Source organism: Mus musculus, chromosome 1 (assembly GCF_000001635.26).
Source record: "Mus musculus strain C57BL/6J chromosome 1, GRCm38.p6 C57BL/6J".
Classification (NCBI taxonomy): domain Eukaryota; kingdom Metazoa; phylum Chordata; class Mammalia; order Rodentia; family Muridae; genus Mus; species Mus musculus.
Window position 1 is genome coordinate 152,569,829 of NC_000067.6, and position 26,933 is coordinate 152,596,761.

At 45.0% G+C, this 26,933-nt stretch overlaps 1 protein-coding gene across 7 annotated transcripts in view; it reads right to left on the reverse strand.

Moving 5' to 3' along the window:
• Positions 1-26,933, reverse strand: part of Rgl1 (ral guanine nucleotide dissociation stimulator,-like 1) — a 249,547-nt gene that overhangs the window by 53,067 nt on the left and 169,547 nt on the right. For 6 of the 7 annotated variants that reach the window (NM_001346119.1, NM_001346118.1, NM_001346117.1 and 3 more), the window contains 2 exons: positions 16,579-16,787; positions 1,770-1,847 (listed from right to left, as the gene is read on the reverse strand). In NM_001346119.1, coding sequence (NP_001333048.1) covers positions 1,770-1,847; positions 16,579-16,787 — 287 coding nt within the window. Of the gene's footprint in view, positions 1-1,769; positions 1,848-16,578; positions 16,788-22,854; positions 23,363-26,933 lie in introns of those variants that run through there. The other variant, XM_006529267.4, reaches the window with a different exon arrangement.

The window sequence follows — 26,933 nt, forward strand, 5'->3', positions numbered from 1 at the left end:
TGGCCTCATCACTGGAACTCCCAGGACTGCTGGGCAGGAAGTCACCTCTCAGAGTCCTCTTCACTTGATACATGGCAGCACTGGACACTGGGTAGCCCATGTGGAACTCCGCTTTACACGTCTTCTGGCATACACTGTGCTCACCCTGACAGCTGTTCTAGTCTCCCTCACCAGAACTTCAACTTCAGGAACTCAAAACAAGGAAGGGAATAGGCCCAGTCTTTGGACCTTACTCCTCTCTGTCTCCCCCTTAGTCCCAGGAAAGCAAAGGCAGTAGTGTGGCTTTAAATACACCCAGGCGACCCAAGAGAACACCACCATCCAGAAAGTTGATTGAGACCAGACTCATTGATTACCTCAACATTAACATCTAAGACTCACTTGCTGACACACACACGCCCATCAAACTTGATCCCTACTCCCAGTCCTGACTCAGAGAGCCGGGGTTCTAGTACAGCCCTTGGAGGTGTCCTAACCCCACTCTTGGTCTTCCAGATAAGCTATCTGTTTCAGTATCTGCATAGGCAGAGCACCCCTAGTCCTTGCTTGCATCCAGACTCCCATCACCCCTTGCCTGGACCCTTGTAAAGGTGCTAACCAGGCTTCCTACTGCACCCTGGCCTCCGTCCCCATGCTAACCACAGCCAACCTGGTAACCTAGGCTGCTGTGCTGTGCTGTGTTGTACTCAGTGGCTTGCACACAGCTTGGTAACCTAGGTGGCCATGCTTGCTTCCTTCTTCCCTCAGCATCAGTATCCATGTACCACCCCAGGTCCCTCAGCATCAGTATCAATGTACCACCCCAGGTCCCTCAGCATCAGTATCAATGTACCACCCCAGGTCCCTCAGCATCAGTATCAATGTACCGCCCGGAGTCCCTCACATCCTGGCTTTGTTCGCACCTCCAACGCATCCTGAGTTTCATCCTGAGCATGCGCCACACTATTCCCTGTGTCTTCCTGCTATCCCATCTTCCCAGCCTCTTCCATATCCTCTCTGCCTGGATGTCACATTGCTTGGCTCACACCTCATACCACTGTGTTCGTTCCACTGTCACCAGATCAGATAGCCTCTTTCTCTCACCCCGTATAAAGCCATGCTCCATGGAGCCCAGACACTTCTTTGCTACATACTTCACTCTTGTGTTTATTCTTTGTCTCCTGCTAACACACAAACTCTGCAACAGCCAAGACAAGTTACTGCTGGCCACGTGTTCTGTTTATCTTATATCCCTTCAAATATCGCCTGGTAAGCTGGAGATACACACAGCGTTACTGTGTGTGTGTGGGGGGGGGGGGCGGTGAGTACCATTAGATCACTTTTTAGATATATTTATTTTATTTGTATGAATGTGTTCTCTGTGTACCACGTGTATACCTGGTGCTCTCAGAAGTCCAAAGAGGGAATCAGATCCCCTGGTACTAGAGTTACTGATGGTTGTGAGCCACCAGGTGTGTGCTAGAAACTGAACCTCAGTCCTCTGCAAAAAAAGTAACAAGTGAGCCCTCTCTTCAGCCCTAGCCATGGTACTATGGGGGATCAAGACGGCACAGCAGCACCCATCCAAACGAGTGAAACAGTCTGCTAAACTACTTTGGTTTTGTTTGAGACAGGCTGGCCTCACACTCACGCTTCTGCTGCCTTGGTTTCGCAAGTGCTGGGATTGCAGGCACACACCGCCACGCTCACGTACCAAGCTTGAGCTTGGCCAAGACACTGTCCTGACTGAGAGTTAGTAACGGTGCCAATGAGAAGGAAGACACACTCACTTCCGGATCACGGCCTTGGACTCGGGTGAACTTTGGCTTCCATCGTCTTCACAGTTTGGGCCTGTCAGGTTTCCATACCTTTAAAGATGAAAACGGGCAAACAAAAACTGTCATAAGGCTGCTCTAACCAACTTCGGGCATAAACTAACATATCAGGAATAATTAAGGAAATAAATACATATAAAATAGCACCAAAATAAAGCAGCATTAACAAAACAAACAAACAAACAAACAACAACCCAAGATGGATAGGTGAGTATACTCCAAACAGAAGCAGACTGTATCGCGCTTCTTTAGAATGTTTGCACAATAATCTATAGTTCCCAGAATTTCTTCTATACATCAGGGTTTCATCTCAGCAAGAGGATCAGATATCACACACTATAAAGAAAGCAGGTTCCTTATGAACTCTCATGCAAGCCTATCTTCCACTCTGTGGGCACATTTGTGAAATGTAGGTCTTATATGGGCACAGAAGCACTGCATCCATGAGACACCTGGGGGTGTGGCCTCCTTTTGAGTAGATCAATGTTGGAGGCTCCTGGAAACAACCCTGGACTCTTAAAGGCTAGGATGGAGACGAGGGCTGGAATAGAGTCTTTTGCTGCAGGCAACAGCTATAGTTGTGACTACACCTACCCTAAGGCCAGGCTGATCTAGACAAAGGCTGGGAAGAGAACAAGGGTCCTGTTTTGGGGAAAGTCATTGGTGCTTAGAATTTAAAATTTTGCTTGTCACAGACTCAAATTTTTACTAAAAAAGTTGACCAGTTCCCAAGTATACAGTAAGCTTTTCTTTTAACTCTACATGTGGGAAAGTTCATTTTGTATTATTATATCATGCTTTGTTCTGCAGAGAGTGTGTATCTAGGGGCTGGAGAGGTGGCTCCGTGGTAGAGTGCTTTGCCTAGCATGCCCAATGCCCTGGCTCCATCCCCAGCTCTGCAAGCAACCTAAGAGAATATGCATTTAGTAACTGACACTCAATCCCTAAGGAACATTCCATTAACTCGAAAGGGCTGGATTATTTCTGCAGTTTTTCCTCCCAAGAAGAAAGAATTCCAAGTCCCTGGAGTTTGAAAAGCTGTTTGTCGTCCCAAGAGTTTTGAAACTAGAAATTATATTTGGTGGGTTTACATTTTTAAAGAGTACACTTTGTCTTGTATAATGGGATTAAAAGCTCTAGTACCCTATGGCTCCTTGTTCTCAAGATTTACAAATTCTTTACAAAATAAAAGCATGCTTTAACTGACTGTCAGCTCATCTGGTGTCTCAATCACCCCATGCCGACAAGTTCCACACACACACACACACACACACACTGCTCCTCTCTCTACCTCATCAGCCTTACTGGTCTCTTGGCCTCATGGTCTTTCCCATGGTTGCAGACCTCCTGCCCCCTTCACCCTGGGCAGCACCTGCTCCGTGACAGCTTTCCGGGCCGCCCTCTGCTCTTCCTGACACAGGAGCTCAGTCAGATTAAGATTTCCTCCACCCCACACGAGCCAGGCAGGAGTGGGAAATGAAGCGCCCAGTAAATAAACAAAGTGGGATTCTTTTGGCTCTTTCCTTGGGCCACCATCACAGTGAACTGTGTCCTCATGTTGCCTCACAGTGGATTCTGTGGTTTGCAGGGGAGTCTGGGGAGGGTGCAGGAAAGGGAGGCCATTTGCAAGCCACCAAGCTTCTCCATTTCTCCCTAAAGCTCTCAGTTACTAAACAGGGCTCTTAATCTTTGTTTTGTTATGTTAATTTGTCTGTTAGCTTCTCTCCGGAAATGTCTTTTATCTTCCTGCTGGAACTGTGAGAAATATAAATAGACAAGGGTAATCCAGGGGCACCTTCAAGGAAAAAATACACATTTTACTGATAGCTTTCTTTCAGATGTTTCTACTGGAAGCTTCCAGATCTTCCTTTTTCTTTTTTCCTTTTGTCTATAATTTCTCCTGCTCTCCTGCTCTTTTTTTTGGTTCTTTTTGGAGCTGAAGTAGAGGTTGGGTGGCACCAACACCTACTTCAGCTCCTCCCACAGAATGTGATGCCACAGTGCACTGTCCCGTTGGTGCCGAGAAAGACTGCGCATTCCTGTGCGTTGATTAGCCTGTTCCCATTAACAATGGCTAAGATCATGTAACTACTCCTTCTCTCCACTGCCAGTGTCTGTCCACAGTTCACAACTGGGATCAAGGTGACGGTTTGGAAATAACTCAGAGGCCTCCAGGAGCTGTCAATCATCAAGCAAGGCTTGGAAGGGCACAAGGTCCAGCTGCTCAAATCTTGCTCCATCGACCCATGCAGAAAACCTCCAGCTCTGCCTTTACGACATACCCGAGTCCAAACACTTCTTAGCACTTCTCTTTCTACTCTGCCTCTAAAGGTGGCCATCTTCAGGGTAAAGCAAGTCAAAGGCCACTTAACTAATCTGATCTATGGGTGTCTACCCACCCATCACAGTTCTGTTGAGGACCTAGCCCTTCTCCCCTCAGGCCCCTCCCATGATTCCAGTCTGAGAAAAGCCCAGTCTCACCTCCCACAGACCATGAAATCTGCTCACTGCGCTCGGTCCATAACTTCCACGTTTCCCTCACTCACTCCTGCCTCGCCAACCTGTCAACCATTCCCCCACTTTCCCGACCCCCACCTCACAGCTGTCTCTTGCTTCTGCTGCTTCCGATGGCAGGTTCTTTGGGTCCCTCAGATCTTTGCTGAAGTGCTGCCTATCGGTGTAGGCCTTCCCTACACATCCTGTTTAAAACGCACCCCGACTCTGACACCACCCCTTTACCACCTTACTCTCCACAGCTTTCAACATCTCCTAACACGATATAAGGTCAGCTTTGCCGGGCTGGGTACCGAGCAGAGCATAAATTCTAGGTGAGTGGTACTTTTGACTCTGTGCTCACGGCTCTTGGACGCTTACGACAATGCTTGTGCCCAGTGAGGCCACAGCAGACATGCCAACTGACCGCTCTCATGCGCGGTTCAAAGCACCACCTGCCCCTCCCCACGCACACAGGGTCCTAACCTGTCCTTTAAGGGCTTAGGACAGTGGTTCTCAACCTTCCTAACGCTGTGACCCTTTAATACAGCTCGCTCATCATGTCGTGGGGACTCCCTGACAGAAGATCGCTTTCATTGCTGTTATGCTACTGTTATGAATTGAAATGTAAATATCTTCGAGATAAAGGTTTGACAAAGGGGCTGTGACCCACAGATTGAGAGCCACTGGCTTAGGAGCATAAAAGTTTATTTTGAGCTTTGGCTGTAGTTATTCAAAATATCCAAAATTAACATGAAAAAGGTTTTAAGAATTAAAAAAAAAAAGATATCCTGGAGGTACTAGCAGTATGAAACCACAAAGGTATGTATGTGCTGTTATAAAGAAGAAGAAGGGGGGAAACCCTTCTAGACCTGAATGCACTAGTCAGGGGTGACTGTCCGCTCTTGCCCTGTCTTATCATTAAGGAGAAGTCATGTTCTATGGGGAAAACAAAACGCATCTAGCTTTGGAATGGAGAGCTCTTTAATGTTCATGTCAGAGTTGGTTTTACCAGACGAGGAAGGCCCCTTTGATGTATCCCTGAACCCGCTCACAGCTTCCCATCAAAAATCAAAGTCAAGTTCACTTCCTCTCCTCCAAGGGGGTAAACAGAACACGTGCATGTGTGTGTGCTTAATTAGTGGCAACAGAAAAGCTACAGATGAACCCGTCAACAATGTCATCTCCAATTTCCACCAAGCCTCCTCAGGGCTGGAGATCAAAGCTCAACTCCCTTAGGCATACCAAGGAGCAAATGCCCTTCTTTATAAAACTTAAATCGAAATCCACATTGCCAGATGACTTTTGACATGGGTTTCTCATGTTGTCATCAGGCAGAAAGAAAGGCTTACAAATGCCTTGTATAGTATAGCTGTAAGCAATTATTAAAACTACTTGAATAAGAGAAAGAAAAAACATAATGTTTAAATCTGGAAGAGCCACTTTCAAGAAGTTTGTTTGAAACCCATCTGAGCATAGCTTTTAACATGTATCTGAAGCAAGGGGTCCTAAGTTGTCCACAGACACCATCTCTCTACAGAGAGAACCACCTCACATCTGTGCCCCAACAGCGAAGTCTCAGTAGAAGCAGACCAGGATGCGGTCACCATAAAGGACTTTGTGAGCCCTGCTTGATGCTGGCAAATGAGCCAATGGTAATAACAGGTCACTTGTTATATGGCAGGAAGGGTGCCCACTGCTTTGGTGGATTGTTTCACTCGATTCCCATAATAACCCCACAGGGTGCTATCACTCGTCCAGCTTCACAGAGAGGTGAAGTGTGACCCAGAAAGCCTGTGTAAGAAAGCCTGGACGACATCACTGGCAGGCGGAAGAGGGACTTGAACCTTGGCAGGCAGGCCCTGGGCCCAGCACTAAGTCACTGCCCTCCCACACATGTTAGAAGGCCCTATCTGCATGTTCATTTTATCATGTCAGGACCCTGTCCACTCATCCATGAACTCATTCTTGGACTGCTTTAGTCATCATTGGATGAGGATGGTTTACTAAGGACTGTGCCCAGGTCCTTACTATTCTAGACATTAAGAATAAATCACTGGGGCTAAGGAAATGGCTCAGGAGTACAAGTACTTCCTAAGTGGGCATGGTGACCTCAGTTCAAATCCCTGGTAGCTATGGTAAAAAGCTGGGCATGGAGGAATAGAATTAAAACTCCAGCAGAGGATGGAGACAGAAAGATTGATTACCGGAGCTACCTCCAGGTTCAGCCAATGACACTGTCTCACAGGAATGAGGCAGATGGAGAAGGACACCTAACATCCTCCTCTGCCTGCCATAACACACGCTTGCTTGCCAATACACCGCATATACACTACACCACACCACACACACACACACACCCCTGAACATAGGCAGAGAGTGAAGAGCAGAGCCGACAGCAGGTGAGGCCTGGGGCAAACATGCAGGTCAGGATGGCCTGGCACATCATGGCGACATTGCCTCCTCCTCCAGCCCTGGGCCTGGTGCAGTAGACAGTCAACACAATCCCGGATTGGCTTACCTTCTCCTGCTAGGAACAAAGGAAAGCCCAGGGAGGGCAGAGGAAGGAGGGGATACTTGGTGGGAACAGCGAATGACAGACAGAAGGGGCAAGTGAAGGAAGAGACCACACAGGAAGCTGCTGACTTAAAGCCCTCGGGGAGTCTCTGAATGAATCCCAGCTTCAGAACACTTGGGCATGCTTTCACTGACCCACAAGAACTCAAGTTGTAAGGCACCAGAGAACCATCCAGAACCTTCACTTGGGAGAAGGCCAGGCCTGCAGCAGCCAACAGTTGCCTGGAACTTCACAGGACGCCTAGGAAGGCTTTGCACTGCTTCCCAAAGACCAGACAGAGTTGTTTGGACGCACCCTGAATAATGCCCTCCACAGAAGGCACTCCCTCCTCCCAGGTCCGACAAAGGCCTGGGTCACGGTCACTTAGTCTATCTTGGCAAAGTCCAGTTCCCACTGTGAAGTTGGTTACTGAAGGGGAAAGGATAAGTCACGGGGCAGGGGCAGGGGGCAGAGGACATATTCTAGGAATCCTCTGCTTAGAGAAACAGAAGCCAGGGTCCTTAAGTAAGTTTGTTATTATCAACAATTTTTTTCTAAAGAAAGATTCTGATGTTAGCAAGTAGACTCTTGTGGGGGCGAGTATATGTGTAAATATGAGTGAGGTGTATACATGCAGTGCATACACTTCTGCATATATGCAGAGGCCAGAAAGAATGAGGGGCCGTGGAGGGTGGGCAGTCATTCTATAGCACTCTCTGAGCCAGGGATTCTCAGTGAATCTGGAGAGAGGCTGGCACCGGCACCAGCAATTCTCCTGCCTCTCCCATAGCACTGGGGTTATAGGTGGGGTGGCCACTCTGATGTTTTAGGTGGATGTTTGGGGCTCACACTTAGGCCCTTCGCTTATGTGTGTTCTGACCCACCAGGCCATCCCTGAGGATTCTGAGCAGGTTCTAAAAGGGGTTTGGGATCTACGTTTTTTTTAATCAACTGCTAGAAAAATGGTCCAAAACTACTGCTTTAGACTATGAGTTAAATTTCAAACTTTCCAGTTTCCACTCAGAATATCCACATGGTTTTTCAAGTTCTTGTCAGTTTTCTAACTTCCAAATATATACATACTTTTAAAAGAATCTTTCAAAGTAACTCAATATTCTTCTCAGGTTTAAAAAAAAAAAAAAAAGGTAAACATATCCTGTATCTTGCACGCCCTGCCGCTGTTGCTAAGTGGGGAAGGAAAGAAAAAAGGCATCACTTAGGTCTTACAAACCCTACTTCAGGTTATAACGTGAGGCCAGGCCTTTGACAGTATCCCTTCAGTGTCTAGGTTAGCAGAGCTTCACTACCATCCCACGAATCAGGACTTTGCTGTCTCCTGTGTTCCCACAGTTCAGCTGCGTGGGATGCAGGTCCACTTGGTTAAAAAAAAAAAAATCAATTGAATAACCAAATCAAAGTAGCCAGGGAGCAGGGACAGAACTTATTTCCAGTTTCCCTCGTGTGATTATGGTGAGAGGTAATTCTAAAACGGCACCAGATTAAAGCTTTCTGGTTAAGCCAAGGGAACTGGCACAGTTACAGGAGAAAACACTAACAGCGCCTGTCTGCGGAGGCTCAGGCTTCTCGCAGTGATCTCTGTGCTGTGAGGCCACAGACGATCGGGGCACACAGCCCTAAAAACAAAGGCAGAGGGTACACATCGGACCCTTGGCACCCCTGAGTCCAGGGACATGAGGTTTTAGGGGACAATCTCCCTAAGAAGATGTCCTTGTTTCTTAGCTATCGCTGCTACAATGAACTGCCACCGATTCAGTAGCTTCCAACCTGACTGTTTAATTGGTACGTTGGTCTGACACCGGCCTCGGGGAACTGAAAAGCAAGCTGTCGGCTGGACCACGTTCCTTTCTACGTGCTCTAAGAAACTCTTCACTGCCTTTCACAAGGACTCACGGCCTCCTTCCTCCACCTCTCTGCCTGCCACAGATGGATGTGCAAATTATTACAAAGGTTTATCTTGTATAGTTCTGTGAGCTAAGTAGTTCTCAATCCGAGAAAACACGAAAGAGCAAGAAATGAACACTTCGTAAAAAAGATGGACCTACAACTTTTTAAACTCTTTTATGCAACAGACATTTTGTGGCCCACAGTTTCCGGTGGTCTTCTTTACCTACACAGTCAATAGCCTCATCTCTCTCACAGTCACAGGGCCAACCTCACTTCAACTTGTCCTTTTCTTCCTAAGACAAAACACACCCAAAGGCTTTAACTTTGCCAAGGAGTTATCAAAACCCAGACCTAGATATTTAAACTTATCTACTATTTTAAAAAAAGTTAAAAATGAAATTTCCATCATTTACTAAGAAACTGCCATCCCTATCAGGATATCCAGGATGTCTGTATTTTAAGCTGCACAAGAAACAAAGAAACAAAGCGATGTTGAGATTTCCTGAAAGGTTTTGCACTGAATCAGCAACGTGAGCACCCAGAAGCCTGCAGGCCATTAAATCTCCCAGGCTTCCTGCATCAGAGGAAGGAGCACTTGAGTCGCCCTCTTTCTGCTTGGTCCTGTGGGAGCTCGGCTGAACAGTCACCAAAACCAACACCTTCATTTTGAAAAGCTTCTGACATCAGGGATGAGAGTTGAACTTCCGTACTCTTAGGACAAGCAGAAGGTTAGGAAAGCCAGGACTGGCACTAAGAAGGTTACACCTGAGCCACTCCAGTACCTGCTCCCTACAGCTTTTCCCGCTGAGCGCATCTTTCCCTGGACCTGGAAGAACAGAGAAAGGGTACTAGCCACCTTGCCGCCTCCAGAAGGAACACACAGCAAAGGATCACCTGTCTTTCTGGGTGACACACGCTAGCGTGAACCTAAGACTACAAGTTAAGTGTATAGTTTAACTTCAGGACTAAATGAAAACTTGGTTATTTTTAAGTGAGGTGAAGTCATCTGGGATATACTGCATGCGTTTCACACATTCTTAGCCAGCTGCTTCTAAGGAGGCGTTTGAAAACAGAATGGATTTGTATGATGTGCTTTTTACAAAATTCACTACTACCAAGCTGCCAAGGGCACAGGTTTTTCTTTTTTAGGGGGTTGGGGGTGGGGGGACTTCGAGACAGGGTTTCTCTGTGAAGCCCTGGCTGTCCTGGAGCTCACTTTGTAGACCAGGCTGTTCTCGAACTCAGAAATCCACCTGCCTCTGCGTCCCGAGTGCTGGGACTAAAGGCATGTGCCACCACCGCCCAGCCAGGTTTTTCTTTTTCACTGAGTATGTATCTTAGCCCTTACTGTCTAGATGGGACATTACATTCAGCAGGCAGGTTAGATCCTCCCAGAAGATATGCTCACAATCTGAGTGGCATCCACAGCGATATCTTCCAGTACACTCCAACAGACAAGAAAAACGTATGTTTGTTAGGCAGTGTTCCTAACACCCGTCCCCCACTCCTGCCACAAGCATCACTCCTCTCAGAGGTGGGGCCATCCAAAAACATGCAAAGTAAATGTGGGAATTTCAGATCATCACAAACACTACAGAGAAAGGAATGCCAGTCATATTCTCCAGTTATAAATTTCCACTTCACTAGCAAGTCAAAGCAAAAAAGGACCCTACAACCAAAGTGTTACCTTACACAGTACCATTGTGTGGCTAAGGAACAAAACACAGGACCTTACAACCAACATGTTATTTTATATTACTGTTGCATGTCTACAGAACCAGACTCTGAAAGGATTAAAAACCAGGAAGGAATGTGTATTAGCCAGCCGGTTGGTCAGCTTTCTCTCACTGGAACAAATACCTGAGCTAATCAATTTACAAAGAGAATAAAATTCAATTTTGGTCCATGCCTGGTTAGCCCTGTTGTTTTTGCCTGTCTGAGCCAGGGCAGCACATCACAGTGGGCAGCATAGAAGAGCAAACCTGCTTACTTCATAGCTTGGAAGAGAAAGAGCGAAGTGGGAGGAACTGAGGCTCCCTGTCCTCTGTGAAGGCATGTCCCAAATGATCTGGAGGCCTGTCACTATGTCTCATGGGTATCCCCCCTCCCACCCCTGTACCTCACTAGAATCTAAGCCTCTATCACATAGATTCTGAGTGATACTTATAAGTACTGCAGAGTACAAACTGGAAATAAATCTCTTTTTAATTCCTATGCTCCACACAACCCCTGTACCTGCCTAACACACAAGTCTCATGACTGAAAGAAAAAGAAGTTGCTTTTTCCATAAAACATCTTAAAACTCCAAAAGCAGGAAACATTTTTGGCCTAAGGAAACACCCCCCAAGTAAATTTAAAACATCTTCGTAAGATGAGGTTGAGATGGGGTCCCACTCTGTAACCTAGGCCAACCTCATACTCACAGTGATTCTCCTGCCTCCTCTTCCCGAGTGTTGGACTTATGGGCATGAGGGTCGCAGCAGTTTTAATTATATGTATCTTTGTGTAAGTTGTCTTGACGAGTGTTCCTGTCTACCAGCACACATTACATATTTAAGACGGTGGGACCCATGGCAGGCTCGGCGCCATTTTCACACAGTGCCTTGTGCGTAGGCACTTTGCATTAAACAGCTGATAAGTAACTTGAGCTGGCAACCGAGAGTACTGCTGTAGTGGATTTCCCAAGTTTGTGAAATATCATTTCCAGGGAAAATGAAATGAGGAAGCAGCCAGGAAGATGACTAAGAAGGCTTCCCCAGTCGCCCTCTCTTTATGAGTTAGCATGGGAGGTGCCAGGCACACTGGGAAAGAGGGTCTGAATCACACAGGGTAGCTTTGAGCTTTGATCCCCCCTCTGCTGCTTGCCCACTGTATGTTTTTTGAGCCATTTGTGAGCACAGAGTTGTAATAAACAAATGGTGTGAGACAAAGTTTGTGAAAACATGGCAAGCTGATACGGGAAGGAAATTCATTCAAAGACCTACCGATTCGCCTTGTCTCTGTGACACAGACAGAGTTACCTAACATCTTATATCAGTTCATAGGTGGCCTCGGCCTTTAAGCTTCCCAAGAGTCCTCTGAGGGAATTCACTTGCAATGCAGGAGAACTTAATGCTTTGCACTCTGACCTGCAGCCTGGGAATGGCTTGCCCGAGGTTTCTGGAGACCTGGCTCTCCCTGTTAGCATTTGCTAACTTAGTTATCAGAGAAGGCGAGACTGTTGGAAAACAGCAGGGTCTGCACCTCTGTGGGTCGTTCTCAGCTCTCACTGAGGACCACTTGCTGAAGGGGGCTCTGCCAACATCTGAGGTTGGACATGTTCAGTGCTATCTACTCCCCCCCCCCACCCCCCACCCCTGCTTCTTTAAATGACGAAGTCTTTCACAGACTTCTCTGAGTGAAATGTATGCTCGACATTAGAGAAAATAAAATCTCAAAGTCCAACACAGTCAGCCCCCAATTAAATAACTTCCTCTTCAGTTAAAAGGAAGCAGAGAAAACCTAAGTCTGGGCCATGGCAAACGTCACTGCAAACAGGAGCTTGTGAGTTACTGATCACCCCAATAAAGGATAAGCAAAGGAGAAAGTCGACATGGAATTAGCTATGACTTCACAACACTGCCTACTTGTCAATCCCACAGACCCATACTAGGGAGAAGAAAAAACAAAACTATGAACAGATTAAAAAGAAATCTCAGAAAGTAAACAGTTCCATACAGGGAAAGCCACAACTGGAAGTCTTAAGGGAAATCAAAGCTTGACTTCACACAAGCCAGACTCCGGTGGGAAAGGGGCACTGCAGCATCTGCAGGAATCTATTCGTGTCTGCTCATTACAGGGTTAGCACATACTGCGATTGGCTCGCAACCTTCTTCCCACGCCACTGAAGACACCAAAAGAAATACCTGAAAGATTCTGTCTGAGGCTCACAAACAAGCCTAACAACCTAACGGTGTGAAAATGGTATTTCCAATGGTTATCTTCTGAACAGGTGAGTCTGCACAATAAATTGCTTCCTCTTTATTACAGGCATAAAAATCCTAACAACCAATTTGGGAACACAGCATTTCACAGACTCTACAGTTGGATTTCGGTGGAGACTGAATCGGGGCCACAAGATTTCAGCGTGAGTAAGAAATGAGGTGGGAAAGAAATATTCCTGTTGAGGTTGGCACACACAGAGACAAGATTACATTTCTGCAGAGAAAGCAAACTAAATGGGATTTGTTTCTCTGAACTCCTCCACCAGCACATATTAGAACCCTCTATCACCTTGTATGGTGACTTAGCACTTGCAAGCCAGCCTTATCTTTTGCAGGAAAATGTCCTGAGGAGTGGGTCTAAGTCTAATGGAGCTGGCCTTTGCAATCTGAGGGGTTCCCCTAAGGGAAAGGAATATGAAATTAAGAGGCTAGCGTCATGGGGAAGAGCTCCAAGTGAAGGGCCACCGAGCTGAGGCGCCACCAGCTCAAGCAGAATCCATCTTTGAACTACCTCAGGGCAGAGACTAAATCGTTCCTATCTGAGTCCCGTCTATGTGAAGACTTGCAGAGTGCTTGCTGCGGGTTACATTACACAGGTATCCGCCCTTAATCCCCTCATTGAAGAAACAAGCAACGGATTGAACTCTGAGATCACACTCAAAGCCAGCTTTAAGCCTACTCACATGGCACAGACTAAATCTTAACTCTTCATTCAGCTGTACTTCAAATGATAGTTTGAATCCAATGCAATCTAAATTCATATTAGATATACTATATAATCATTGTTATCAACTTAGTGTTTTTTTTTAAATCCCAATGATTCTATCCATAGAACAAAGAATAGATGTTTTTAAAAATCACCAAATAAAAAGTCATAGACTAAACACTCTATTTCCTGGTGTGTGTGTGTCCAGTCTTTAAGACAGGCAGCTGGAGCTTCCGTGCACCCTTTACACACTGTGGACATCTGTGGGCTATTATCAGTGAAGTTACCTCCTGTGGAGAAGAGGTCACTGATTCAAAGGGAACTTGTAAGAGAATTTCATTTCCAAATACTGACTGCCAACAATTACCAGGCTCCATCTTTTTTACAGCTATGAAGTACTGAAAAGAGAAATTTCATTAATTCTCCAATTTCTACTTGCACAAATGAACTATTACATAAGAACTGTGATATTTAAAAAAAAAAAAAGACCCACCAAACTTACTATTCCAGGCTTAATATTTTGTCAAGTACTGTCATGCAGAAAATGACACATCTTTACGCCATAGCACAGGACACTGTGGGCAGATCAGTGTGCCATAAAGAATATATGCTTTATGAGTGACCCTAAATATAAACACTGAGCCAATAATTTCTCTGCATGTGCACCCATAAAAACACAGATCCAGTGTTTAGGAGCTTGTGCCCCCAAAGTGTCTCTGTGTTAAAACCCGATGCCCAGGGTGGGGTTAGCGCAGGTGGTGGGGCCTTTACATGGCATTCCACTTGGCCGTCCTCAGTCCCCTCAGGAGGAGAGAGGAGAGGCTCAGCCTCCTTCTCTTCACTCCGTACTCAGAGGCAAGCAGCTTCGCTCCACAGTACACTCCCACCATCGTACAGTGACCTGTGGCCAATCTATCACAGGCTGAAACCTCCAACACTGTGGGTCCCAAATCAACCCTCTCCTGGCATAAGTTGATTCTGTCAGGTCTGTGTCACGGGGACAGAAAGCTGACAAACACTACTCTTGTCAATAGCCTTAACCTGGAATAGAAAGGTCTTTATTCAAAGCCTTTCTGAAGACAGAAATATTTCATAAAATAGTTAAATACCAATTCTTAAGGAACAGACTTTAAAATCTAAGAACAAATTAGGAAAAATATTCCCAATATAATTATAAGCAAAAAATCAAATTTCTTTAATATACAAAGAATTATAATTTGACGACTAATAATTAGATTAAAGTAGTTCAAAGGAAAAGAGTATAGGATGGGAGGAGTTCACACCCAACTAATGGTGTGGCTTCTGAAACACCAAACACTACTCATAAACATGAGAAGTTCGAGTCACGGAACCATTTTTCAATGGACAGATCAGGTAAAGACAGCTCAGGGGAGGAGACAGAACATCGGGAACTGGGGGTGGGGGTGGGGGGCTGTGGTAGGGAGTGCTCAGAACAGCAGTATGGCTGGTGGAACCTTCTGGAGGCGCAGATGGCAGGCTCCTAAATTCCTATATCCTGGTGTAGTTACTCTTCCGTGAAATTACACTTTAGGAATCTCAGAAAGCTTGCCTATGTATAAAGACGACCCTTGTGGTTGGTTCTGTTCTCACAGATTTCTCAAAACAATTTGAAAAACTAAAAAGTGCTTAATTCTTTGCCCATGAAATTATCAACTCCGTAAGTACTAGAAAGGCACTAGAAGAGAAGCTAGAAACCCTACCCACATGTGCTTATTTGGAACTAACAACGGACATTTCCTGTACTTTAAATATGGCAGCCACTGTCATGAGCCTTTTACAAATGCCGAGTCACTGAATGAGCCCACATATCTCCAAGGTGGATCAGTGTGTACAAATAAAATAGGTCACTCGGTCACTCTGACTGATCTCATTGTGTCATGTATGCGCTGTGAATCTATAGAGGCAGGCAGGGCTGTCACTACTGCCGAGCCTGGGGCTGTCTTACAACGTACTTAATAAACTCTTCTGACAAATAAGTCTATAAAGACAATATATACGGTGCACTGTATATTAAGAATGTAAATATACAAAGCTTTTTCATGTATATATGAAATTTATATTTTAAAACCTAAAGTGTTCCTTGAGTAAGACAGCAATTTGAGAAAACTTTAGTATTTCTTTTCATACTTGCCATCATAAAGGAATTTTTAACATTTTCAACATGATTGTGTATTCCTTTAAAATTAAATAAACACACACACACACACACACACACACGCACGGGCAAAATAAGCCTAACAAAAGCACTGGATCCCACTTCCTTCCTTAGGCAGGAAACCTCAGACCACAAGGACCTGAGTGAGAGTCTCAGGATTCTAAAACAATTGTTTGGCTGACAGTTTTCTTTGTCCCAGGACTAAGTCAATATAACAGTATGTTTACAAAGTGCCTAAGTTTTCCTATAAATAAAACAAAGGTAAAGGGGAAACAAAGACTGTCCTACATGAGTCACAGCATACGCTGCTGAGGAGCACAGACATCACTCAGGCACACGGCCATAAGCACTGACTCCGCAGTGATTGTTGACAGCCCCGACTGCCACTGCCAGAGCCTCCACTCATCTGGATCCTACAGATCTAGAACGGAGCTCCATACTTCATATGTGTGAGCACATTCAGTCCCCAGAACAAGGAGAGTCCTAGCTGGATGAGTACTTGTAAAGAAATTAAAAATTAATCTGTATCAAATGTGAAATTAAGAGTAGCAAACAGATATTGAAATTTATAAATAGTTGAATCTATGTTTATAAAACCTACTTTTAATTCTTTTGTTCATTTTTTTTTACAGGTTATTGCTTAGTTTTTCTTTGTTTTTGCTTTTGCTTCTGAGACAAAGCACTGCTATGAGGTCCAAGCTGGCTCAGCTTCTCCAATACCAAGATTAGAAGCATGTGCCACCATATCCAGCCTTTACGAACGTTCTAAGAGGGATTTCTTTACCCTAGAAATAGACCACAGAGTTGACATTCTGTATGCCACTCATTCCAAAGGTTGGCTTTTCCAGTTCATCTCTCCTTCTTCCTCCTTCCCAGACTCCCAAGTGCCCTTGATTCAGAGCCACACCCTTAGGTTCTCCTCGACATCCGCCCTTAGATCGTACCTGTCCAGCAGCAGCTCCAGCACTTCCTTAGTCGAGGCAAAGCCTCTGTATGTCGACAAAAAGATGCTGATGTAGGTAAAGTCATTGTCCCCAAAAGCCGTCAGCAGGTTCTCCACAAGCTTCTCCAGCGTACCAGCTTTGATGGTCCTGATCTTGCAGGTCTCGTACTGACTGACTGTGTGTCCTGGAGGCAGCTGGTCCCCTTCAACCTATGGGACAGATTCATTATTAGCATCAGATGGCATCACTCCCTGATGTAAAACTGAAAACACTGAAATGGTCAGCATTTCAGTCTTCTCTCATGCAGCTGAAAGTCCTGGAAGGCAGTGTGGGCTTCTGTGAACTCAGTGTGGCAGAAGGGAGGCCGTGTAGCAAGTGTGTGGAGGTAGCGTCCCATTCTTTCTGAAGAAAGAAAGATTCTTGCTTTGCAGCAATACAATGGCTTCTCCTTACATCACTGGTGACAGCAAGGGTGATGGCAATACTTTATCAAAGACGTTGTCTGTCACCGAATGGAGTTTAGCAAATTGTCCACTATCTGATGTTCTTTGTACTGTTAAAGGTATGTTTTCAATCTCATTTTTAAAAACGGTGCCTACCATGGTATGCCAGAAGAGTCGATCCATAATAGTTCTGGAAATATGATTGTTCCAAATTTATACACACACACCCACACCCACATATACACATTTACATATACAACATATACATACACACATATTCATATATATTATACACACACAGCATAGGGTTTACGTGAGCCAGATGGTATTATGGTCACAGCCTGAAAAAATTAGCAATGGAAGAAGTCTGTTCTCCATGGTTCCCTATGATCTGACAGCCGTCAGTGCACAGACAGCGATGAGTCTACTTTCATACCTCCAGCAACCAAGGGATCTGGGCGAGAACCACCTGCGCTGCAAAGCCTGAGGCTTATCCCAGGGAGCAACGGAAAGTGTGGCGGGTACACAGCCCTGCTCTCGGGAAATCTGCAAACACCGGAGAATAAGTACGTCTGAGAAAGCTAGCACAGGAAAGCAAACCTAGAGTTATCAGTCGATATCACTATACATTAACACACGTAAACCACAACGTGGAAAGATTGGTGATAAAATGGGAAAGGCTTGAAAATCAAGGCTGAGGGGAGAGAATCAAACTGCAGAAAAATAAGGGTGTGCCTTGCATTCTGAGTAAATCTGCACCCTGCAAATTACATGCAGATGTGGTTTTCCAAGTTGAACTCCTTCATGGATGCTAAGGAAACTGACCTACCAAGAAGAGCTCTGCAATAAATCTGTTTCCAAAGCAAATAATTAGTCTCAATGCTGCATAGATTCTCATTGGTGCAAAAAACTACCAGGCAATTCATCTCACTATAAATTGAATTACTCAATACTGACTGCCTAAAGTCCTAAATTGAAATATATACATACAGAAATCAGAGTGACAGCATATGAATCTCCAATAATGACAGTTGTGACTACTGAGTTCTGGCCCTGTCAGAAGTTAAACTGCAAGAAGAAAATTAACCCAGAAAGACCCACATGGTGGCATCCACTTTTAGGTTAGAATAGCTTAGTGTCACCATGTCTAGCTGCTGATAGGAACTGATGCGAGGACCACAGTGTATGAGGTGCATGGCTTTGTTTCTTACTTAATTTTTTAATTTTCTAAGGAGGTGGCTGGAAAGATTGTTTAGCAGTTCATGCTTTCTGCTCTCCCTGAAGACTCAATTTCAGTTCCCAGAACCCATGTCAGGCAGCTCGCAGCTCACAACTGCCTGGAACTCAGGCTCTAGCCTCCATAGGCATAAACACACATGTGACACACATGTGTACATCACACACACAAATACATACACATAAATAAAAATGTAAAAATTATAATAAATTATAATAATTTTCCAAGGACATAGGTCTGAGGCAGGAAAAACAGGAGCTTTTCTGTAGGGCTCTTAGGACTGTTGGCTCTGCGCACGGTCTAGGTGCTCTCCTCTCTCTGTGCTGGCTTTTCAACAAGCGGAGCCACAGTGTCCATCTGTCCCCAGAACTTCCAACTAAAGCAGAAACAAAGAGTGAAAGACTGTGGTCTCGAACTCTAATTATATTTGTAAACACTATGCGCTGCACCGCTTCGAGTGGGTACTGTAAACACTCGGTTGTTTTGTTTTAAGAGACGGTGCTGTGGTACCTTCAGAGACTACAGACATTTCTTTACTGCTGACTTTCTTTGCCTTCAGTGTGTCCACACATGATGTTAAACTCTAGCAAGCAGGTATGACATGCAGCCTTTCCAGGGCCGTTTCCTTTTATTCTATGAGCATCTTACAAAATCTAGCAATGAACTGCAATGCACTGAAAACATACTTCATGTTTACCACTTTATACTTAGCAAGAAAAACCTAAGCGAAGACAATATAAAATATAATGCTAATTAGCCGGGCCTAATGGCTCACACCTATACTATGCCCAGCTATCCACAGGCTGATGACAAAGGACTGAGCTACACTGTAAATTCCAGACCAGTGTTGGATACAAAGTGAGACTCTTTTTCAATAAGCAAACAAGTAAATAAGTAAAATATAAAAATTAAAATTTAAATACAATAAAACATTTATCTAAAAATACCTGTATCTCTTTGATCTCTTTCTTAATGTAATACTAAAAACAAGGATGTTTTGTAGTTTTTGCTTTGTACTTCAAAAGACTGTCAAGATAATTATCTGCCTACACAATAATATACAAGTCATTAAAAAATATTTAATGCCAAGTGTTACCGGCATAAGGCATGGCTTCTCCATTGGTAGGAATGGTCGGCTCTAATTTTAGATCAAACTTCCTTACTTTGTGATATGTCAGGGCTCCCTTACTGGGCAGTTCTGTAATGGGATGAGTCTCACCTTACTTTGAAGTGCAAACTCCACTCGAAAACTAGACCTTTCTTCTGAAAGTAATGCTGACTTAAAAAGAACTAAGTTTTCACTGATATTGATGTGGCCAAGAACTCAAACACAGAGAAAAGTGCTGTTGGAGGACTTGACCCCCTGGGTGCCTTTCCCTTCCAGAGGGAGAGCAAGCGGATCTGGCAGGCTGCCAGGGCACTCCCTGGGGAATGGGATGGCTGCTCCGGCCAGTCTCTTTCTTCCACTCTGCATGCAGGATACTTCTTGACTGATTCCTGCTCCTCTGTGTACATCAGGAAGAAGCCCGGGTGACTTGAGAGAACCCTTACTAAAATGTGCTCAGTGCTCAAATGGAGAGGATTATTTGTGAATGCAGTCAGCCAACAGCAGTATCAGAAAGTGAAATCCAGAATGGTGCCGTCGGCTGCAATCATTCTCACAAACCTCAACCAAGAAGGTCGGGGTCAGCACATTGGCTTCATGTTTCCTACGGAGCTGCTATATTCTCAGTGAATAACTAAAGGCTGCTTGCTGTCATAAAGCAGACCAGATTTTTGTTTGCTTGTTTGTTTTGCTAGGTTTTTAGTGAGTTTTAACCGAGCAATATCCAAACAGTATATTTTCACAAAACAAGCAAACAAACAAACAAGCAAAAACTTAGAGTTATCTGCTGACTGCTGGAATTATTTTGAAGTGAAGTTTTACAGAAGTAAAATGTAAAACCATATCCACTGGGCTAACAAGATAGGTCAGTGAGTATAGGTGTTTACAATCAAGACTGACCACCTAAAACCAATCCCACAGACCCACGTGGTGGAAGGAGAGACCGGACCGACTGAGGTTAGATGCTGTCTTCTAACCTCCACAGGCACATGCACGGTACACACACACACACACACACACACACACACACACCCCTACACACACACAAAACAAACAAATAAATAAGTGAAAAAAACTTAAATACCATACGCCAGACTGGCTAAACTAAAATGTTAAAAAGTTTTATTTTTTGCAGCGAAAGAGTTCATAGGCCCATAATCCTTTTAAGGAACTTCAGAGCCTATTCTTGTTTGTATTATCTGAATAACTTCTAATTGAAGTTTTTTTTTAAAGGGTGGAGCCCTTGGCAGACAGTATTCAGTAAATCAGACTTGGAAAGCCAGACAGGAGGCCTGAGCCTGCCCTGAGGGTTAGCACGCTAACAGGAAAGAGCTCAAGCTGGGTTTAATTAGAACCCATGACTTTGCTGACAAGACCGTGATACCAAGGCCACAAAAATGCTACATGGCTGTGTTTTTTGGTCAACTCTTTTAGAGCTACCAGAACTCAGCTTTGTCTAAGAGAGCATGCTCACCGCCCGTGGCATAAATATCTACAGTTCTGCCCAAGTAACTAAGCTATGTGTACAAGTTCCTAATTGCCAAAGCTCACAAAGACTCTGGGCCCAGGACCACAAGCTCAGCAGTAGCTATCTGCTTAGGTATGGACACACTCTTTTAAGAGGTTAACCGGGCCAGTTAAAGGATGCTGAACAAAAATCTAATTGCAGATAAACAATAATAACCAAATAATTTGGGAACATACAGAAATGTCTCACATGGTATTTGGGACCTACCCATAGAACTAAAAAACTCTACTCCTTATTTTAAATGTAAATATGAGTCTAATAGATACAAATTCATGCATACACACGTGTGTACTTATTTATGAATAGGGTAAGTCAAGACGGGTTTATAACGTGAAGTGAACTGATCAGGGTAATTAGCATTTCTATCACAGCAAATATTATCATCCCCACGAGTGTGGCTGTTTTGAAATGCACAACTAACATCATTGTCCATGGTCCTAATAATGTTTTCTTACCAGTCACCTTCCCTCTTCCTTTTCTAACTTCTAGAAACCTCTATTCTCTTTGACATGATCAACTTTTTAAACAGACACAATGGAGTGAGAATGTGTCTGGCTTATTTCCTTTAACTTAGTGTCTCCAGTTCTGTCTCTGTTACTGCAAGTAACAGGGTCCTTTGAAGGATGAACAATGTTCCACTGTGCATATATACACCACACTGGGACAGCCCATTCATCCATTAATCCCACACTTTGTCTAATGTAAATAGTGTTGCAGGAACATGAAAACTCAGGTTAAATGACTGCACTTCCTCTGCATATGTGTCCTGTAGCGGGGTTGCTCGGATTATATGGCAATTCCACATTGGTTCCATGCTGGTAGTGTGTCCTATATTCTTCTTAATGAGGTCATCAGCCCTATGCTAGCAGCATGCAGTGAGTAGGGCAGGAATAGATGCCTCTTCCACCTGTTCATCTAATTACTGACTCACATGTTAACTCACAGTACCACAAGCCAGCAAAGCCTTACAGTTTATACATCCAGGCCGTCAGGTACAACAGAGGAGTCAGGAAAGGAAGTCATGAGAACACAGAAGCAGAAGGTAAGCTATTGTTTTTCACCCATGACAAGGTCACAGTTTACATCCCCACAACTGAAGACAGGTTAACAAGTGAAACCTACAGCAAATGATAACTTGTGGTTTTCCATGACCCGTGAGTCTTGAGAAAAGACGGCTCAGGGAAAACACTATGCCCGTGCCTCTGCTCAGTGCAGGATGAAGCCACGGCGAGACCGAAGTGGGCAAAGGGAGCATGATCTGCTCTCAGCGACAGAGCAAGAGGTGGACCCAGCTCAGCCTGCCGGGACTCTCCCTGCACAGCGCCATGTATTAGCTACCTTTCTACTGCTAAGATAAAACACCATGGCCAGGGCAACCTGAAGTTCCAGAGGAGGAAGAGACCATTGTCACGGAGGGCGCGGGGGGGGGGGGGGGGGACACGACACTATAGTAGACAGACATAGATGATGGCCGGAGCAGCAACTTGAGCTTGCCTCTCAACCTACGACCTGAAGTACAAGGACAGAGCTGGAAAGAGTGCATAGCTCTTGAAACCTCAAAGCCCACACCCAGTGACATACTTCCCCCAGCAAGGCACACCTCCTAAACTCACCCCAGTAGCACCAACTAGGGACCAAGTATTCAGATGCCCAAGAATATTGGGAACATCCCATTCAAAACTCCACATCTGTCTCCTCTGAGGGCAGAGCACAGCCCTTCCTGGGATGAGGGTCCTAACAGCTATTGCCAGATGACATAAATCAGATAATTTACTTATTGCAAACCTTACACAAAAAGGTGGAGCGAGTTTTGAGGAACATTTTAGTTCTTCCAACAGCTTTGGGTAAGAGGTGGTTTAGTTTCTGTTTAAGGAGATAAAGGGGAAGAGAAGTCAAAAGATCAGAAAGATCTTGCTTTTACACCCCTATCCTTCAGTTCAAAATAATCCACACACCAAAGTACCTACTGCGGTGCATCATTTTCTGAGCCCCAACATAACTCCATGTGAGTGAACTGTGGAGAGACTGGCAGAATATCTTGGAAACACCAAGAGGGACTGGTGTGCTGGGGGTGCCAGATAAGGCTTCCTGAGTAGGCGGTGCCCGCACTGTGACTGCACAATGTTGGCCAGGGCACAGCAGGCACAGAGCCCAGCAGAAACAAAGTCACTACGGAGAATAAAGCATGAGGGGGAAGATGGTTGTAAAGGTGATGGGACAACGGGAACAATGGCCTGGCTAGACAGTCAGCTGGGGCCGACATGACTACAGAGGTCTTCAGTGATGTACCCTCTGGTGGAGATGCTAGGTCCTCTGGGAAGCAGGAAGCTGATGGTGAGGGCATACTCTAGCTGTGGTCAGGAAAACTGGTGCTGAGGAGAGCATTGGTGAAGCGTGCTTTACAGCTGGAAAAACAACTGGTGATCTGCTGTACTGCAGAGGAGCCTGGGGGAAGGCCTTCACTGGTACAAGGCAAAGAGCTGGTTAGAGAGAGATGTTAAAAAAAAAAATAAGAAAACCATGAAGATAGTGAACAATAAAATTATATGCAGAAATAAAAGATAAAGGCAAAGAAAAAATCCTGGATGCTTACCTGATTTCTGGCATGGCTCACTGTTCACAAACAGTGTCACCAAATCAAAGAAAATAGAGATGGGGGAAGGGTGAGTTAGAGAAGGACTGGATTCTGCTTGGAAATCACACAACTCGAGGAGCTGGGGACGGGGTTCCTGGTTAAAATGCCTGCAAAGCAAGCATGAGGACCGGAGTCTAAGTCTGCATCCTCAGCACCCATAGTAAAGCAGGGTACAACACATCTGGAACCCTGGAATTGGGAAGTCGGGTGCCAATGGGTGGATCCTTGGAACATGCCAGCCAGCCACTCCAGCCAATGAGTGAACTCAAATTCAGTGAGAGACTCTCCCAAAAGATAAGGTGAAGAGACATTGAAGAAAACACCCGTGAGTCAACCTCTAGCCTCCACATACACATGCGTGCATGCATATAGGCACACACACACACACTCACGCACACACACACATATACAAAATATACATATACTATACATACAGATTTAATTAGTTAATTAAAAATAAAAATGTACAACTTGACTTGACCACTCTCTGAGAATTCTTATACTGCCATGAACTAACTTGAGGACATCCAGTGGGTATCCAAGGGGCATTTAAAAAAATCTGTAAGTGGGCCGGTGAGATGGTTTGGTGGTTAAGAGCACCTGCTGCTCTTGCAGAAAATCCTCATTAAGTTCCCAGCATCCACATCCGGTGGCTCACAACTATCTATAACTCTAAACCCAGGGCACTGATGTCTTCGGGCTCCTTGGACACCTGCGCTCATGTGCACATGTCTACATTCAGGCACCCACGTAACCAGAATAGTAAACAGAAATCTAAAAGCTGGGAAGAGGGGTTCGAGAAGGAACTCTGTTCTAACAACCAGACAAGATTTACTCTTCTAGTAAGTTATGTAAAACAGGAGTGACTTGCTGAAGATGGCAACCAAACGTTAAAAATAAAGATGCTTCAAGAGGAAAGATGACAAGCTGGGAGGAAGCACCTGCATGTGTGCCAGATTCCACGGTGCCATTTGTGGGCAGAGAACCCAGAAGAAATCCTCATTGCACTGCACATAGACACAGAAGCACACATACCCACATCTTCCATCTAACCATGCAAACACACTAAGAACTAGCAGCAGCACATGCTGCCCAAGCCAGCGGGTACCACTTGCCAACTATGCATCCCCTCCCTTGACTCTAGTCAGTAGCATCATGTTAGTATAAATTCAGCTATGCTGGGAACATGCATATCAACTGTGACAAAACAGGGCTCTTAGAGAGCTGGTTTCTCAGCATCCCACTGCTGGAGGATCCCTCTCTGAGTCTATGGAAGGCAGCTGAACACTTTGCTCTTTGTGTCCACTGCAAGTGAAGTATTTTGTTGCCACTATGGTCTTTGACCTCAGAGAAGATAGAGAATTTGCCTCTGGAGTCTAGAATACGATAAGAAAGGAGAAGTGTGGAGGAGGAGACTTGAGCAAGTTCACAACAATGAACTCCATCAAAACAACCCTTGGGCGCTGACCTCAAATGAAGTCACCTGTCAGAATGGAGCCCATGGCCAGGCCTCTGTGTCCTTCATCCTCAGGAAAATTCGAAGGGAGTCGTACCATGGTCCAATAGCCAGCCGTTATCAAACAGAAGCCCCATCCCCCTCCATCCTGTCTCAGCAAGGTTTCCTGGATTGCCCCTACAGTCCAGCAACCCTCCCTGAAATAACAGGAAGTTGTTTTTTCCACAACAGACTACCTCTTTAACATTTCTAGCACAAATCACTATTTCTGGTCATCTTCTAAGGGTTCAGAGTTTGCTGGGAATGCTCTCAACCCTGCCTCCTCTCTCTATTTTTCCTTTGTTTGAAAGCAGGTCTTGCTACCCTCAACTGGCCTCAAACTCCTAGCACTCCGGTGATCCTCCTGCTTCAGCACCGCCACCACCCCCCACCCCACCCCACACACACACACATTGGACTCGAGATGCCTGTCATTACTGCACCCTGTTTCTGCTTCTGTATCTGAAGCTAATTTAGTATAGAAACTAAAGCTAAGCCTTAAAGTTCCAAATGTTCTGGTCATCTACTTACAAGGAAAACCACCTGCTACCTTGAGAAGTCCAAGGGCTCAAGTGTTTGAATTAGCATAGGCCCTGTCGCACTTCTTAAACATCACACACTGTCCCACAGAGGACAGCATCCAGAGCAAACTTCCCAAAACACAACCCCTTCCTTGTCCTCTCATCAAGAGCTTCCAATGACCAAGGTCAGCAGATGCTGGGGTCCCAAGTTCATGGGTGCCCTTCCTGTCTAATTCATCTGATTTGTGTAACCAATCAATACCTATCTGTAAGGGTGGGTGGGGTGTAGTGAGCTTCTGTGTGACCTACTATTCTTTAAGAATGAAGCCAGTTATGAAATGAAAGCCTTCTCCACAGCCCTGAGCTTTCCCACAATCCTGTAGGCCCTCAGACAGCCCCCACCCCTAGGCCTTTATCTCCCTGAGAGGAGTTCTACGTTTCCATTCACAGACCCTAAGCTTGGGTGCAGGCAGAATAGACTGACATTCCCAAACTTACAGTCATTAGCTTGATTCTTCTTCTGTATATCATATCAGAAAATCTCTCTTCCCCACCTTCCTATGGGATTAGTTCAATTTTAACCAAACTAAGTATTTCCCACCATTTGGGGGCTGGAGAGATGGCTCCATGGTTAAAAGCATTGATTGTTCTTCCTGAGGACCCAGATTCTATTACAGCATCATGGGACAGCTCAAAACCTGGGCTACTCCAGTTCCAGGGGATCCAGCACTTTACCTCCATGGGTACTGTAGACATGTTCACGGACATACATGCAGGCAGAACATCCACACACATAAAACAAAAATAAGTAAATCAAAAAAAAAGTGAGGACGTAAGCTAGGGTCTCTACTACCCACATGAAAAGGTGGGTACTTCAGCACATGTCTGTTACCTTAGCACTGGAAGGTAGAGAAAGTAAGATCCGTGGGACAATCTAACGGAATCCATGAGCTCCATGCTCAATCAGAGACAGTCACAAAAGCTAAGATGGCAAGTGAAAGAGAACGATGTCTGTCCTCCATCTAGCACACATAGGCTCATGAATGTCCTGCTACATATGTGCACATGCATAAGAATACACACACACACACACACACACACACACACACACACACACACCAAGCACAAAGCCCCATATCAAGCTGTCAATGTCTTTACTCCCTAGATTTTGGAGTCCCAGAAATGATACTAGGTAGCTCGTTTCTTTTTCTTTCCAATATAATATTAATGATGATGATGATGATGATGATGAAGTTGATGTGTGACTTAAAATTCAGATATAAAATGCAGCTTTATAGTTCACACAAAGTTGGGGGGCACAGGTCTCTGGCAAATCCTCTCTCTCAGTACTGTGTTTAGCATAAGTATACCCTACAGCACAGGCCCCCTGA